Consider the following 14,725-nt stretch of genomic DNA (forward strand, 5'->3'; position numbering starts at 1 on the left):
GCCAATGCTAAAGTTGTCAGTAATTCTATATTGGGTTATTTTACATAATGGTTAGATCTGAATAATACGTGTTAAATTCTTGAGTCGTTGCTGCTTACTCTAATCCATGCCCTTTCTCTCTCTCGCTCTCTCTGTCTCCAGGACTTGCTTTCCTGCTGCATGTGCAGTTAGGTAAGTTATTACATCCTCCTCTGCCTACTTAATTTCGGTATGATAGTCATAAATGTGTCATTACAATGGTCAAATAAAACAAACCCTTATTGTGCTTCACCTCACAGGATCATCCTACATCCTCTCCTGTTATTTCACTAACTGGGGACAGTACCGTCCTGGAGCAGGGAAGTATTTGCCCACCGACATCGAGCCATGTCTCTGTGACCACCTTATCTATGCCTTTGCTGGAATGGACAGCAACATGATCAAGACCTATGAGTGGGATGATGAAAAACTCTATGGACAGTTCCAGGCCCTGAAGAACCAGTGAGTAGGCCCGTATATGCAAAAGCATGCATACAGCTGTTTTTTTCTGGTCTGCCTGGTAGTCAATTCCATTAATCTGTTGTGCCAGGTCTAAAGAACACACATGGCTCTATCTTACAATGCAAGAGTCTTTGCGAGTTTCCGACCAATGCAGTTGTAATTTTCCCGTCCAGCGCCCACGATGTTTAAATAGCAGATGTATTTGCACCCATCTGAGCACCCATGGACATGTTGGTGTTAATATGAGGTCTGGTCAGGTGCATTGTATTATTTTGTTTGGTGTTAGCCATCCATCCATCCATTATCTTAACCACTTATCCTGCTCTCAGTGTCACTGGGTTGTTGGAGCCTATCCCAGCAGGCAGGGAGACACCCTGGACAGGCCGCCAAGCCATCACAGGGCTGACACACACACGCACACACACCTATTCATTCCTAGGGACAATTTAGTCCCTAGGAATGAATGGTCCCTTTTGGTGTTATAATAAGATACATTAAAAAACATGTCCACTGAATATGAATATGACTTGGCCTGAATCCATGTTGATCAGGATGACTGATAGAAACCATATTAGGGGACAAATCTGAGATCATTTTCAGAATTATATTTCAGTGTTTGACGATCCTTGCATCCTTAGATCTAGATAGCCAGGATATTCAGACCTTTTCGCATATTCGCTCTTTGTAATCAGCACCATTTTTATATAGTTGTTCCAAAAATTCCTCGTCCATATATCCAATTGTGTGTTGGCCCTATGATGGCGTGGCGGCCTGTCCAGTGTGTCTCCTCGCCTTGCTGCCCAATGACTGCTGGGGTAGGCTCCAGCATCCCCACGACCCTGAGAGCAGGATAAGTGGTTCAAATAATGGATGGGTGGATGGATGGATGGATTATTAAGATAGTAATATGCACCCTCATAGGCAGGTGCACAACGCACCTACTATTTGGCAAATCCGCCATTATAATAGCAATTGCCAAGGTGCAAGCCCACCTGGCTTTTAAAAGGAATGGGAGATGGCACTTTGTGCTCAGGCTATCTACCATTAAACTAGAAAAAGTGGATTTGGACACACCCTAAATGCACTTGCGCCATGTGCTTTTGACCATGTGCTTAGATCATTAAAATAGAGCCCTTTGTGCCTTAGATGTGAAGCACAACTGTTATGACTTAGTTGTGAGCAAAATGATGCTGGATCATGGTCTTGGGTTTGTAACTGGAACTGGGTCGAGTACTGACTGCATATTTTCAGCTGAGTAGCTAAAGTTATATATTATGTGATATCCTGACTCTACGCTTTTAACACCGACACTGTAAAATCAGTTCAACAGAGCTCAAGTTAGCTTGTCTGACTCGTTTTTTTTTAGCTGACCAACAACTAAGAAAGTAAGCCAACACACAAATACTCGAAAACTTTTCGCAAAAGATGGACTTGTTTGAACACGTTAAAGGTGATACAGCACGTCTTACACCTGTGTTGGTGTTTCTGTGAACTCCTACCTCACATGAAACTGCATACGCAACACAAAGTGACAGAATACAAGCGAGAGGCTAAGAACAGAATATTAGAGGGGTTGTGAATAAACATATATTTGACCACTTTTTTTTTGACAGTGAGGTTTATAATGTTAATCAAAATAACGCAAATCCTTAATTGCTTACAACACCACATATTTTTAGATGCACTCACTCAGAAACATTTTTGAAGGGGCCACCCCCAAATTAACACAGACGGTACAGCGAAACACAAGTTAGAAACCAGGTTCAAGAGGTGCTCGGCATCTAAAAATCCCTGTCTGGACGCTGGAATACATGGCACAACCGATGAACGTCATTCACAACTTGGCAAGAATAAAAAACCAGCATTGCATCTCACAGTTGAGGAAGCTACTGCAGAGGGAATTTGTATTTAGTGAGTCCAGCTTCTCACGTACAACAAAATCTCAAAATTGCAGGACAAAATACGTACAGAGAAAGGTCGTGAAAAATACATGCTGAGAAAGGTTGTGGGTTTTAAAAATGGATTACATCTTTTGCTCACAGGAACAGCAACCTGAAGACCCTGCTGGCCATCGGAGGATGGAACTTCGGCACTCAGAAGTAAGTACTGGACGTTAGCCTGAATATTCGCAGCAAGACAACAGGCAAACGTACTGTGACAGTCTCTTGACTATTGCTTCTATCCAGGTTCAGCACGATGGTGTCCTCTGCTGCCAACCGCCAGACCTTCATCAGCAGCGTGATCACATTCCTGCGTCAGCACCAGTTTGACGGTCTGGACATCGACTGGGAGTACCCCGGCTCACGTGGCTCCCCGCCTCAGGACAAGGAGCGCTTCACTGTCCTGGTTCAGGTCGGACATTCTGCTATTCCCTGATCAGGTCAATCGTATTAGTCTCGTCTCAGAGAGGGGTCTGGTTCTCAAGGTGGCCTTGACTGAGTTTGAGAGGGCCCCCTGTAAAATGAGGAATAGCTAATTAGGAGCTAATAGCTTCTTCTAACAATGAATTGATTCACTAGAATTCATCACAGAGAAGATATGAGAATAACTATTCCAATTATAGGTTTCACTTTAATATCTGTTTAATGTTCAGTGTAGATAGATATACAATTCATTAAGCCTATAAATTAGATGGTACAAATCAATGGCGGAGAATCCCCGCTATAGACACAGAACACACATGCAGATACTTGCAAGGTACAACTACCTTGATAGGGATGCTGCTACCAGTAATGCATCTCTTAGACTCTTAAAATTATTGTTAGTTTTGGAAGATTATCAGTGCTTATTTCAGTCTGTAGCTATTGGTTCATCGGTAATCTAAAATATGTAGTTTGGATGGGTATTTGTTGTGAAATGTTAACCTTTTTTTTTTCACATGACTTTGCCTCCCCATTAATATATTTATCCTTAATTTACACATCTCTTATCCTGTTCCTATATGCTATTAGATACTCATTAACTGTCACAATGTTTTTTACTCTTATAAATTTAATTATTCTCCTTGGGATGAATTGTACCAGCATGTCTCGCTTTGAACTATACAACCGTTCAGTACTTTATCCTTTCCTTCCTTCTTCCATCTGTAGGAGCTGATGAGTGCCTTTGTGGACGAGGGCAAGAGGACCAATCGTCCTCGTCTGATGCTGACTGCTGCTGTCGCTGCTGGAAAGGGAACCATTGATTCTGGATACCAGATCGCCCAGATTGGAGCGTTAGTAGCTTACAAGCACACATACACACCAACATTATGCAAGCCCACATGGAACGACCAACACAAATGTGACAAAACACTGAAAGTCGACTAAAACTCTGGCTAAATAATTGCCACGATGTCTCCTTACCAGTGTGCTGGACTACTTCCATGTGATGACCTATGACTTCCATGGTTCTTGGGAACACAATGCTGGAGAGAACAGCCCTCTGTACAAAGGACCTGCCGACCAGGGTTCCCTCGTCTACTTCAATGTGGTGAGTGGAGGGACTTTATCTGTCTTTCTGCAGTGGATTACAGACTATAACATTAAAGCATGGATGGTGATGCAAATATGTGATCCCTTGTCTATAGGACTACGCTATGAATTACTGGAAGAGCAATGGTGCTCCAGCTGAGAAGCTGCTGGTTGGTTTCCCCACCTATGGCCATGTCTTCCGCCTGGCTTCCTCGAACACGGCTGTCGGCGCTCCCGCCAGTGGACCTGGACCTGCCGGACCTTTCACACGTCAGGCTGGCTTCTGGGCCTACTATGAGGTATCTAACCCCTTTTTGAACATGTCTGTGCAAGAAGAGGAAGAATGACAAAGGACAACACTTTTTCACCTCTATTTTGTTGGCTCCATAATTCCATCCCCTCTTGTCCTCAGATTTGCACCTTCCTTAAGCAAGGAGCCACCCAGGCCTGGGATGCTGCCCAGGATGTGCCTTATGCCTTCAACAGCCAGAACTTGTGGGTTGGATATGATGACATCAAGAGCTTCAAAATCAAGGTTTCAATAGGTTTTTTTGACTGTTCGGGGTTTGCACCTGTCTTCAGTGTTGTTTTGGACTACAGTTAATTTTAATTTTGCCTCTCTGTCTCTCTACAGATCCAGTGGCTGAAGCAGAATGGTTTTGGAGGAGCTATGGTCTGGAGTCTGGACCTGGATGACTTCACTGGCACCTTCTGTGGCCAGGGAAAATACCCCCTGATCAGCACACTCAAGAGTGGACTGGGAACCGGAGCTTGTAAGACACTCACACACACACACAAATAAGAACTCTTGTTAATGGGAAAGTTCCATTGCTTGATCGTCCCCCCCCTTTTTTTTTTTGTTTCTCTCACCAGCCTGTAGTGCTCGTGTAAACCCCCTGCCCCCTGTCAGCCCCACCTCGCATGCCGTGCCCGTGCCCCAGCCCCAGCCTGGTGGTGGCGGCAGCAGCAGTGGAGGCTCTGGTTTCTGTGCTGGCAAGGCCAATGGTATATACCCAGACTCCACCAACAAGAACCACTTCTATGATTGCAACCAGGGCAAAACCTACATCCAGCACTGTGCTGCCGGCCTGATCTTCGATGACAGCTGCAAGTGCTGCAACTGGGCATAACGGCACCACTGGCCCTGTGTCGTAATGGTTGCTCTTTAGAGCTGGGTCTGATGCTCTATACTACGAGACCACGCTGCAAGGGCCCACATTACATCAGCTCTAACAGTTCTGCAAAGCAATTGCGAACTCAAATAAATATGGTATCAAAAGAAGTTTGAGTGCTGAATTGTTTTTTCTGGCACATCTAATAGTTGTTTTCAGTTCAAATTGACTGAGCACATAAGAGAAGCAGAAAGAGAAACAATATGTGTTTAATGCAGTTGTACTTTGGCAAAGCATCACAGATAATTAATAGTCATTGCAAGACCACTCAAAACCATCCATCCATTACCCAAGCTGCTTATCCTAACCAGGGTCACGGGGAGTTGGAGCCAATCCCTGCAATCACTGGGTGGCAGGCGGGGAGACACCTTGTACAGGCCGCTAGTCCATCACAGGGCTGACACACATTCACAATTTAGTGTGGCCGATTCACCTGACCTACATGTCTTTGGACTGTGGGAGGAAACTCACGCAGACATGGGGAGAACATGCAAACTCCACACAGAGGACGACCCCGGGGCTGGAACCCAGGACTTTCTTGCTGTGAGGCAACCGTGCTAACCACTGCGCCCCCATGCCGCCTACTCAAAAACACTTTTTTTAAAACATGGCAGTAAAAACATTAAAAAACACTTGTCAGGATGACAGCATGAGGAGAAAGACCTGGATAAACTTCATAAACCTCAACATAAATCAGAATAGTCATCCCAAAGATGACAATTAAACCTTTAGCAAGGAGGAATATCTCCTCCCCTGAAACTGGAAACTAAATCCACTGGCGCTTCTGTATGCAAGATAATTTATATTTTTATGATACAAAAAAGCCTGTAAGGGTTAAAGGTCACATTGCTTATTAAAAACGAATTGGTGTAACATTTTATTTTCTCACTAAATGCAAAATGAGAGAGGCCTCTCAAACCCAGTATGGACCATGCAATTTCAGCCTTATGGCTGTGGGACGTGGTTTAGGCTCAGCGTTTTCGGTTTTTATTTTTCAAAGCCATACAGCATGCTGAATTTTGCCACAAGAGGACACTGTTACATAACCTCACACAAACAGGAACGACTTTTGGATCCGTGGAAACATAAAATCCGGGTGAAAATCAGTTTAAAAATCTGGGTATTTTTCGGTGAAAATCGGTAAAAACCGAGAACACTGAGCCTTGGGTGCTGTCTTAGGCTGCAACAGAGTTTTCACAGCGTCACTGTGCAAATCCCCAGCAGTTTCAAAGTAAATTTATGTTGTTTGAGAACCATATTAGAGAACGAGTGACACGCCTCCTTCATGCTGTCACTCCGTCTGCTGTAGCCTCCAACCAAACGCAGTTTGTCATCAGAATTTCTATCAATGGTAATTATCAGACCAGGTTAATATCAAGATTTTAATCTTGTCACATCGCATAGTATGCAATGTGCATGTGATGATCATTAAATATAATTTGTTGCACAATGTGACCACGACATAAGACATCAACAAAAAAGAATGAAAAATAAAAAAAGTACACATTGCAGATACACATCAGGGTCTTGAGCCTGAGGATATTTAAAGTGGATTTAATCTTGCAGGCAAGCCGTGGTCTTTCTGTGCCTCAGCGTAGCGTCCGCCTCGGTGGATTTCAAGAAAGGGGTGCCAGTCCTCAGAGGGAGAGCTCACAGACTTAAGTCGCTGTGGAGGGGGAGAGAAAAGATGTCAGGATGACAATGTACAAAGTCACGTCAAGAATTTCATTTAAAAACATCACATTGTGGGCCTACTCAGAAGCAGTCACAAGCACACACCTCCCACAGGCTTCCCTCCGCTCGAACCACCTTATATACAGCCAGGACAGGGACGGGGAGGAGGCAGGAGATAGCCATGCACCAGCCCAAAGCCAAACTCCAGGCAGGGAACTGTAAACCTGCATAGGAAGGAGATTCGAACACTGCCAGAGACCACACCAGGATCACCTAGGCAGAAAGTGGGAAGTCAGTCGGTCTGCAAATTTCCACACATCTCATTACACAAATTCAACACCAGAAGATATGAAACACAATGCAGACCAACTGGAATGATCAAGTCAACAAAAAGAACTAGCTGGTAAAATCAGCTTGTGTAACATTTGGTTAGAATGAAAGTGTGTATAGTGTTTTCCTTCATGGCCACTGTAGGAGCCAAGTGGACAGAAAAATCATTTTTGAAAGAGTCATATTTTGAAAACACCCTATACCTCAACCAAACATGCATAATGTCTGTCAGGGTTGTGCTTTTTCCTGTTTTATTTTGAAAGCTCACAAGTTCTGCCTTTTCTGTTCCTGTCCCTGCCTAATATATATATATATATATATAGTGTTTATTTCCGAAACCGTCAATGGTGTTGAGTGCTTGACTAATGAGGAGCAGAATATCAACACACACATTATATATATATATATATATATATATATATATATATATATATATATATAGTGTTACGTGCCTCGGTCTGGAGAGGGTGCAACAATTAGTGTACTGGGTAACAGTGAGGTGAGGGTGCAACACAGTGAGACATAAATGTTTAAATATAATAAAATATAAATATTGACACCATGACAGGACAAGGGAACCGAATGGTTGCCAAAACAAACTACTAACAAAAGTAACCCACCCCTGACAGTGCTGAAAAGCACCAAACCTAAAGACAGAAGGTGGCAACCGCTCCTAACCTAGTGTGTCTAACAGAGGTAAGCTACGTGATGGGGTGTTTGCCCATGGGCATCTTACCTTGATCCCCTTGCCTAAAAGAACTAAACAAACTAAAGGCTAAACATAACTCAAGATTTAAACAATGCAAAACTTAAATGAAAACGGGCCAGACATTACAAACACAAAGTAGCTACAGAAACAAAGACATCACAAAGTAGCTACATCACACAAACTAAAAATCACACAAACTAAACTAGCTGGCCGGTGAACTGAACACATGTGGGGGTTTAAATGGGAGACTGCACAGCTGATGGAAATTTGACGATTTGTTGACCTGTTGATTAGGTGTTGAGGAGCACCTGGCGGATACCTGAATGTGGAGTCTGAGTGAGGGTTAGATACAGGAGGGAACAAAAACCACTATACGGACACACCCGTAGCCGTAACAATAGCGTTTTTCCCCCGAAACCGTGAATGCTGTTGAGTGCTCTACTAATGAGCGGAATATCAACATATATATATATGTATATACACGTCTATATACACACACACACATATATATATATATATATATGTATATATAAAATACAGTGAGTGAAGTAAATTCTTAATGAGACGGTACAAGCCTGTTTCATGCTTATACTGTCTCGTAAAGAATTTACTCTACTAACTGGATTATTTTGCTCCTTATTTGTTGAGCACTTTCCCTGCCATTGAGTGTTTCTTTCAACAAAGTTTTATATATATATGTACCGTATATGTTGTTTTCTTATGTGGCGTTAATATTCGCATTTTCTTCTATGTGGCTGAGAAGCGTTATTTTATTCAGTACAGCCTTGCAGTACAGGCTTGCATTGTACAGTACAGCCTTGCATCGTATAAGAGGTTGGTTTTCACATTCACACCTTCTCCGCCAGTAATTTCAGTAGCGTTTTAGAGACACACAGCAGAGTCCTTAATATCAAGGTAGTATCAACACTGCTAATGGAGTGTTATATATATATAATGTATAGAGATAATTTTAAAAATCATGTTCGCTTCCCTTCAAGGAATGGAAAAAGCATAATTGTATATAGTGCTGTGCCAGCATGAAACTTGTTACTACGGCAACCATCATACCATCAATGGCAAATGCAGAGTGTGCAGATGGGATTTAGATTAGCGTCCCCTTGGCTGGAAGAAGTCAAGCAAGAGAGGAAGAAAGCCAGAGCTCTTGGGTGTTTAATGTATAGTAAGAGGATGGCAGAGGAGAACGTTTGGCTTGCACTCCTCTTCATATCTGCGATTTTAGATTTGTGACCACGCTGAAGGTACAACCACAGTTTTGCTTGTAATAATGAATTAAACCAGCGGCAGTGTTGAGACTGTACTCACCGTGAGCACGCAGGGGCATATGAACAGCCAGCACGCGCGCCACCACAGCCAGAACCAAGCGCTCCTTTTTCCAATCATCATCTCAATGTCTTCAATGAAACGGCTACAACCTGAATAGCGAGGTCAAAAAGATAAAATAAAAAAGATGTGCACATGTACACACACACATTCATGTAACACACTGAGCTGAGCCTTCTACCTGCTTCTGCAGCATGACACGCCGACCTGCCTACTTACCGTACATGTAGCACAGCCCCACGAGCTCCAGCATGGCAACCAACAGCATCACCCAGCTGGCCACAAACTGGTCCATCAGCGTCACCCAGTATATTCCTGCCTTCCACACACATGCGCGCAAACGCACACACATACACACACAACATATGCATATGGGGTGAAATAGGCTTCTCATGTCAGAAACAGGAAATGCCACGTTGAAACAAACTTACTTGTGTGACACACGGCAGGCCGAGGAAGAAGAGAAGAACACAGGCGGCTGCCGGGATGAAGGGCCGTTTTGATGTGGGGATTTCGGGGAACACGTCTGTCAGACAGGTTGTGATCACCTCTAATGACAAGAACGGGGATGTTACACTGAGCCAAAGCACAAACTACACCCATCACGGGCCAACCAGTGCACAATGACCCACAACAAGTGTAACGTTCATGTTAAGGAGCTACGGAACACGTCGGTTTGAGACCCGAGTCTCCCATCTAACTCCTAAGTATCACACAATACTGACTGAAAGGAGTCACACTCACCGATTAAAGCAAACTCCGTGTCCATACCGAGGACGAAGAGCATGAAAAAAAACAGAACGGACCAGAGAGGAGCGAGAGGAAGCTTAGACAGAGCTTCCGGGTACGCAATGAATGCCAGGCTGAACCCTGCACAACACAAAACAACGGCATGTCAAAGCACACGTGGCGACTTCTGGGAGGATTTTGGTTTTTACTCGGGATGGGAAGTGACCTGCTGACCTTCCTGTGCGACCTCTTCCACTGGTTTCCTGTAGACGTGAGCCATGTGACCCAGAACGGAGAAGATGGCAAAGCCGGCGAACACGCTGGTGCCTGGCGAGGGAGATGAGGTATATTCAGATAAGACGACTCATAACTGCTTACGGATTAGCTCGACGTGCATTAATCTGGAAAGAACTGTTTGGTGTAATGTCTTATTTGCAATGTCCCCCTTTTCAATGAATAAACACCAATAATAAAACAATATTGATGAAGCCTCGCCATCGCCAGTTATGTCCAATGCAAATTCTTCTGTGCTTGCCAAGATTTAAAATCTTAGATCAGGAAATATGAGCTTAATTATCTTGTTTTAAAAGTTATTTACTAGTTTCATCTTTGAATTCATGGCATATTCTTAAATTGATCATGAATATGTCTTTTATGCCTCAATTAGTCAGGAAATCTTACAATTGGGTAATTTATTGTTAAAACAAGCTACATTAACTAGAGTAGCAATTTGTACCATTCACTTTCACCAAAAATAACTTGTTTCAAGATTCAGTGACACAAACTCAAGTTCAATTGCTTGATTTAAGAATGACACAAGGTGTTTTTTTATATATATATATATAAATACAATTTTATTCAATGGCCCAACATGCTTCACCTATCACGAAATGAAACTACACTTTGATTTCCACTGCTCAAACTTGGAAAGAGTTGTCAATAAATGTTGACAGAAATTCCCCTTGTCCTGTTTGTGATTTCAGTAAAATCAAGTTTCCTGTTTTAAGATGTGTGCTCTGGAATTAAGGACTAGTTTTAAGTTTGGGCATACATATTTCAAGATGAGCCAACTTGTTTCAAGTAACGGAATAATCATACTCCACTAGTATTAAGTAGTTTCCACTTAAATTAGTGATTTGATTTCTTGTTCCTTTTTCAGCGTGCTAAAATTGAGAATGCAAAAAATTGAGCTAAGATTTATTTGCTAATATTCAGTGTATTTCACTTACTACTGTGCTGTAGCAAGTCTGATCTTAAGTAATTTGATCTAAAAACCAGCATTTTCTTCTTATTTCAAGCCTTTGAACACTCACCACAGCCTACTTATTTCTAGACTGGAACCAACTTATTTTAAGATTTCTTGTCAAGTAAAATTATCTTGCTACATGGACAGATAATTTCACTAGTATCAAGTACTTTTCTCCTCAAATTCAGTGTTTATTTCTTGTATTTAAGCTCATGTTTTTTTGCAGTGTAATGAATGACTGCTGATCAACCAGTGGTGTAAAATCATTCACTCTGAGTCCCGCGCTCGTCTTTTATTCTCGTTTGAATTTTTCCATCAGTCCTGCTTCCGGTGACTCGGACATATTTCTGACACGAGGCCATTTTAGCTTCAGTCAAAAGGCTCCCAGCGGATTTACATCGGCTGTAATCTCACCAATTACTTAAACCACATGGATGAAGTGTTATCTTATGAGAATGTATTGTAGGAATTTGGTTTTGAGGCACAGCGCTGTGGACTAGTCAACCATCCATCCATTATCCGAACCGCTTATCCTGCTCTCAGGGTCGTGGGGATGCTGGAGCCTATCCCAGCAGTCATTGGGTGGCAGGCGGGGAGACACCATGGACAGGCCGCTAGGCCATCACAGGGCCAACATGCACACACATTCACACCTAGGGACAATTTAGTATGGCTGAGTCACCTGACCTACAAGTCTTTGGACTATGGGAGGAAACCGGAGCACCCGGAGGAAACCCATGCAGACACGGGCAGAACATGCAAACTCCACACAGAGGATGATCTGGGATGACCCCCAAGGTTGGACTACCCCGGGGGCTCAAACCCAGGACCTTCTAGCTGTGAGGCGACTGCGCTAACCGCTGCGCCACCGTGCTGCTGTATTCAATCATCCAAACCAAAAAAATGAAAAATAAAAAATAGAAATGGATGGTGACTGCACCTTTTATCAAATCTCCCAAACACTGGACTGATGGAAGTCCATTCATTCTTTATGAAAACCTGATTTTGGTATTATTAAGTTCTTTGCTGCATTTCAATAGTGTTTATAATGAATCTTTTCATTGTTAATCGTGTAATATTACTGAAATTTAAAATAAAGGATCAATCTTAATGACTGTAACATCGCTTGTAATGACCAATATGATTCCACCTGTTTATCAGCGGATATATTTCAATGTCATATTGCTGGCCGTGTGATTCCTACTTACCACAGTTTACGATGGTTACAATGAGAGTGTCCTGGAAAACATTGTTATGAAACCTGTTATAGGAGGCCAGGGTAGTGACTCCACCCATCGCGAGGGACAGACTAAAAAAGATCTGATTGGCAGCGTCTCCCCAGATCTGGAAATCAAACCCACATGCATCAGATGTGAAACCCGCCAACTGTTTTTTTTTGGGGGGGATTTTTTCCCTCCTTTTTCTCCCCAGTTGTATCCGGCCAATCACCCTGCTCTCCGAGAGCCCGTCCCAGTCGCTGCTCCACCCCCTCTGCTGATCCAGGGATGGCTGCAGACTACCACATGCCTCCTCCGATACATGTGGAGTCGCCAGCCGCTTCTTTTCACCTGACAGTGAGGAGTTTCGCCAGGGGGATGTAGCGCGTGGGAGGATCACGCTGTTCCCACCCCCCCAGTGCCCCCCCCCCAAACATGCGCTCCAACTGACCAGAGGAGGCGCTAATGCAGCAACCAGGAAACATACCCACATCCAGCTTCCCACCCGCAGACACAGCCGATTGCATCTATAGGGGCGCCCGACCAAGCCGGTGGTAACACAGGGATTCGAACTAGCGACCCCTGTGTCGGTACGCAACGGGATAGACCTCCACGCCACCCGGACGCCCCCGGCAACTGTTTTTAACCACAGTTTGTTTGTGTTTTTGGTGTACTTCTTCCTACTTTTTCTCCCTCTTAAAGGTTTTTTTTTTTTAGGGAGTTGTTCCTTATCCGATGTGAGGGTCTAAGGACAGGATGTTGTGTTGCTGTAAAGCCCACTGAGGCAAATTTGTAATTTGTGATATTGGGCTATACAAATAAAATTGACTTGACTTATTTTTGTGTTGCGGGTATGAAAGGGCTTTACCTGTGATTCAGCCAGCTTCGTCAGATTGGATTTTGAGCCGATGTAGAACTCTATCCCATTCTGAGCGCCTTCAAGCGTCGCACCCCGGATCACCAAGATCAGGAGCACCACATATGGGAATGTAGCTGTGAAATAAACCACCTGGGGAGAGCAAAGAACAAAACTTTCACGCTTCCCAAAAAGGAAGATTTGCTGTGAAATGGGCAGAACAACTACCTCGAGTCAGCACTGCTTAGTTTTAATGTTAAAGGTATCATTTTTAAGATTTACTCGTGAACAGATTTGCTTGTTGAGGCTCTCTATTGTGGCATATTTCTGACATTGGCTGAATATCCTTTTGTAAATGCCCATTTTAATCGTTAAAAGTCAGTTATGACTTTCCCGGGGAGGACATATGCAGCATAGATTTCTGTACTTTCACCAAAGCAGCCAAATGCAGAAGAAAAAGGCAAAGTTGTTAATAATAATAATAATAATTACATTTATATAGCACTTTTCTAGACACCCAAAGTGCTTCACATTGAAGGGGGTTACTCACTTCAACCATCACCAATGTGTAGCACCCACCTGGGTGATGCACGGCAGCCATTTTGCACCAGAACGCTCACCACACATCAGCTTGAGGTGGAGAGGGAGGAATCATTGAGCCAGTTACACAGGGGGATGATTAGGTGGCCAGATGGAGAGAGCCAGGTTGAGAATTTTGCGAGGACACCAGGGGACCCCCTACTCTTTGCGATAAGTGCCATGGGATCTTTAATGAGCACAGTGAGTCAGGACCTCGGTTTAACGTCTCATCCGAAGGACGGCATCTCCTACAGCACAGTGTCCCCATCACTGCACTGGGGCATTGGGATTTGATATTTTATTGTTTTTTATTAGGACCAGAGGCAAGACTGCCCCCTACTGGCCCATCAACACCAGTTGTTGTGGGCAGGAAGGAGATATTACAGACCAAGAATGTACAAGACCTTGACCAACATCGATAATGATATCAATAGCTGAAACTATTGGTGTAGCGCTTATATGTCTCTTCCGTTTTGAGTGGATCTATGGGATTTGGAGAGTTCAAACACAAATGCAGTTGCAGGTATCTCCATATAGGTTTCAGTAATTTCAACAAAACCTCAATCTTGGAGATTGTACCTTATAGTGGCATGGTTGGCACCTGCATAATTATATCATATCATTTTATATTATATCATCATATGCACAACAGCTTCCACCCCTCCTTACCGCCAATGTGTGCATGCAACACACACACGCACGCACGCACACACACGCACGCACACACACACACACACACACACACACGCACACACAACAAATGAGCATGGTCGGAAAAAATACATCATTCCATTCAAATGTAGGTAAAATAGGAAATTTTTTGAAAAGTCCAACATTGACACTCTCTTCACAACATGATTATGTTTTGAAAGGAACCTCAAATAAATTATAAAATTACCATTGCATAAAAAAATTGAGTCAACTTAGGTTGTCACTACCT

General features: G+C 43.3%; 2 protein-coding genes across 2 annotated transcripts in view; one reads left to right on the forward strand and one right to left on the reverse strand.

Annotated features, from left to right (window-relative positions):
- Nucleotides 1-283: 283 nt before the first annotated feature.
- On the forward strand, nucleotides 284-5,206 carry LOC130106697 (acidic mammalian chitinase-like). The gene is made up of 9 exons (XM_056272911.1): nucleotides 284-480; nucleotides 2,523-2,579; nucleotides 2,667-2,832; nucleotides 3,570-3,694; nucleotides 3,828-3,951; nucleotides 4,049-4,231; nucleotides 4,345-4,467; nucleotides 4,567-4,705; nucleotides 4,806-5,206. The coding sequence occupies exons 1-9, from the start codon at nucleotides 404-406 to the stop codon at nucleotides 5,060-5,062; spliced, it is 1,251 nt and encodes a 416-aa protein (XP_056128886.1). The 5' UTR covers nucleotides 284-403; the 3' UTR covers nucleotides 5,063-5,206.
- Nucleotides 5,207-6,478: 1,272 nt separating this feature from the next.
- The window catches only part of slc6a14 (solute carrier family 6 member 14), a 32,989-nt gene continuing 24,742 nt past the window's right edge, over nucleotides 6,479-14,725 (reverse strand). The window contains exons 7-15 of the mRNA XM_056301792.1: nucleotides 13,219-13,359; nucleotides 12,342-12,477; nucleotides 10,122-10,214; nucleotides 9,903-10,028; nucleotides 9,590-9,708; nucleotides 9,378-9,477; nucleotides 9,141-9,250; nucleotides 6,884-7,051; nucleotides 6,479-6,770 (exon numbers count right to left, since the gene is read on the reverse strand). Coding sequence (XP_056157767.1) covers nucleotides 6,648-6,770; nucleotides 6,884-7,051; nucleotides 9,141-9,250; nucleotides 9,378-9,477; nucleotides 9,590-9,708; nucleotides 9,903-10,028; nucleotides 10,122-10,214; nucleotides 12,342-12,477; nucleotides 13,219-13,359 — 1,116 coding nt within the window. The 3' untranslated portion in view covers nucleotides 6,479-6,647. The remainder of the gene's footprint in view (nucleotides 6,771-6,883; nucleotides 7,052-9,140; nucleotides 9,251-9,377; nucleotides 9,478-9,589; nucleotides 9,709-9,902; nucleotides 10,029-10,121; nucleotides 10,215-12,341; nucleotides 12,478-13,218; nucleotides 13,360-14,725) is intronic.

Source organism: Lampris incognitus, chromosome 2 (genome assembly GCF_029633865.1).
Source record: "Lampris incognitus isolate fLamInc1 chromosome 2, fLamInc1.hap2, whole genome shotgun sequence".
NCBI lineage: Eukaryota > Metazoa > Chordata > Actinopteri > Lampriformes > Lampridae > Lampris > Lampris incognitus.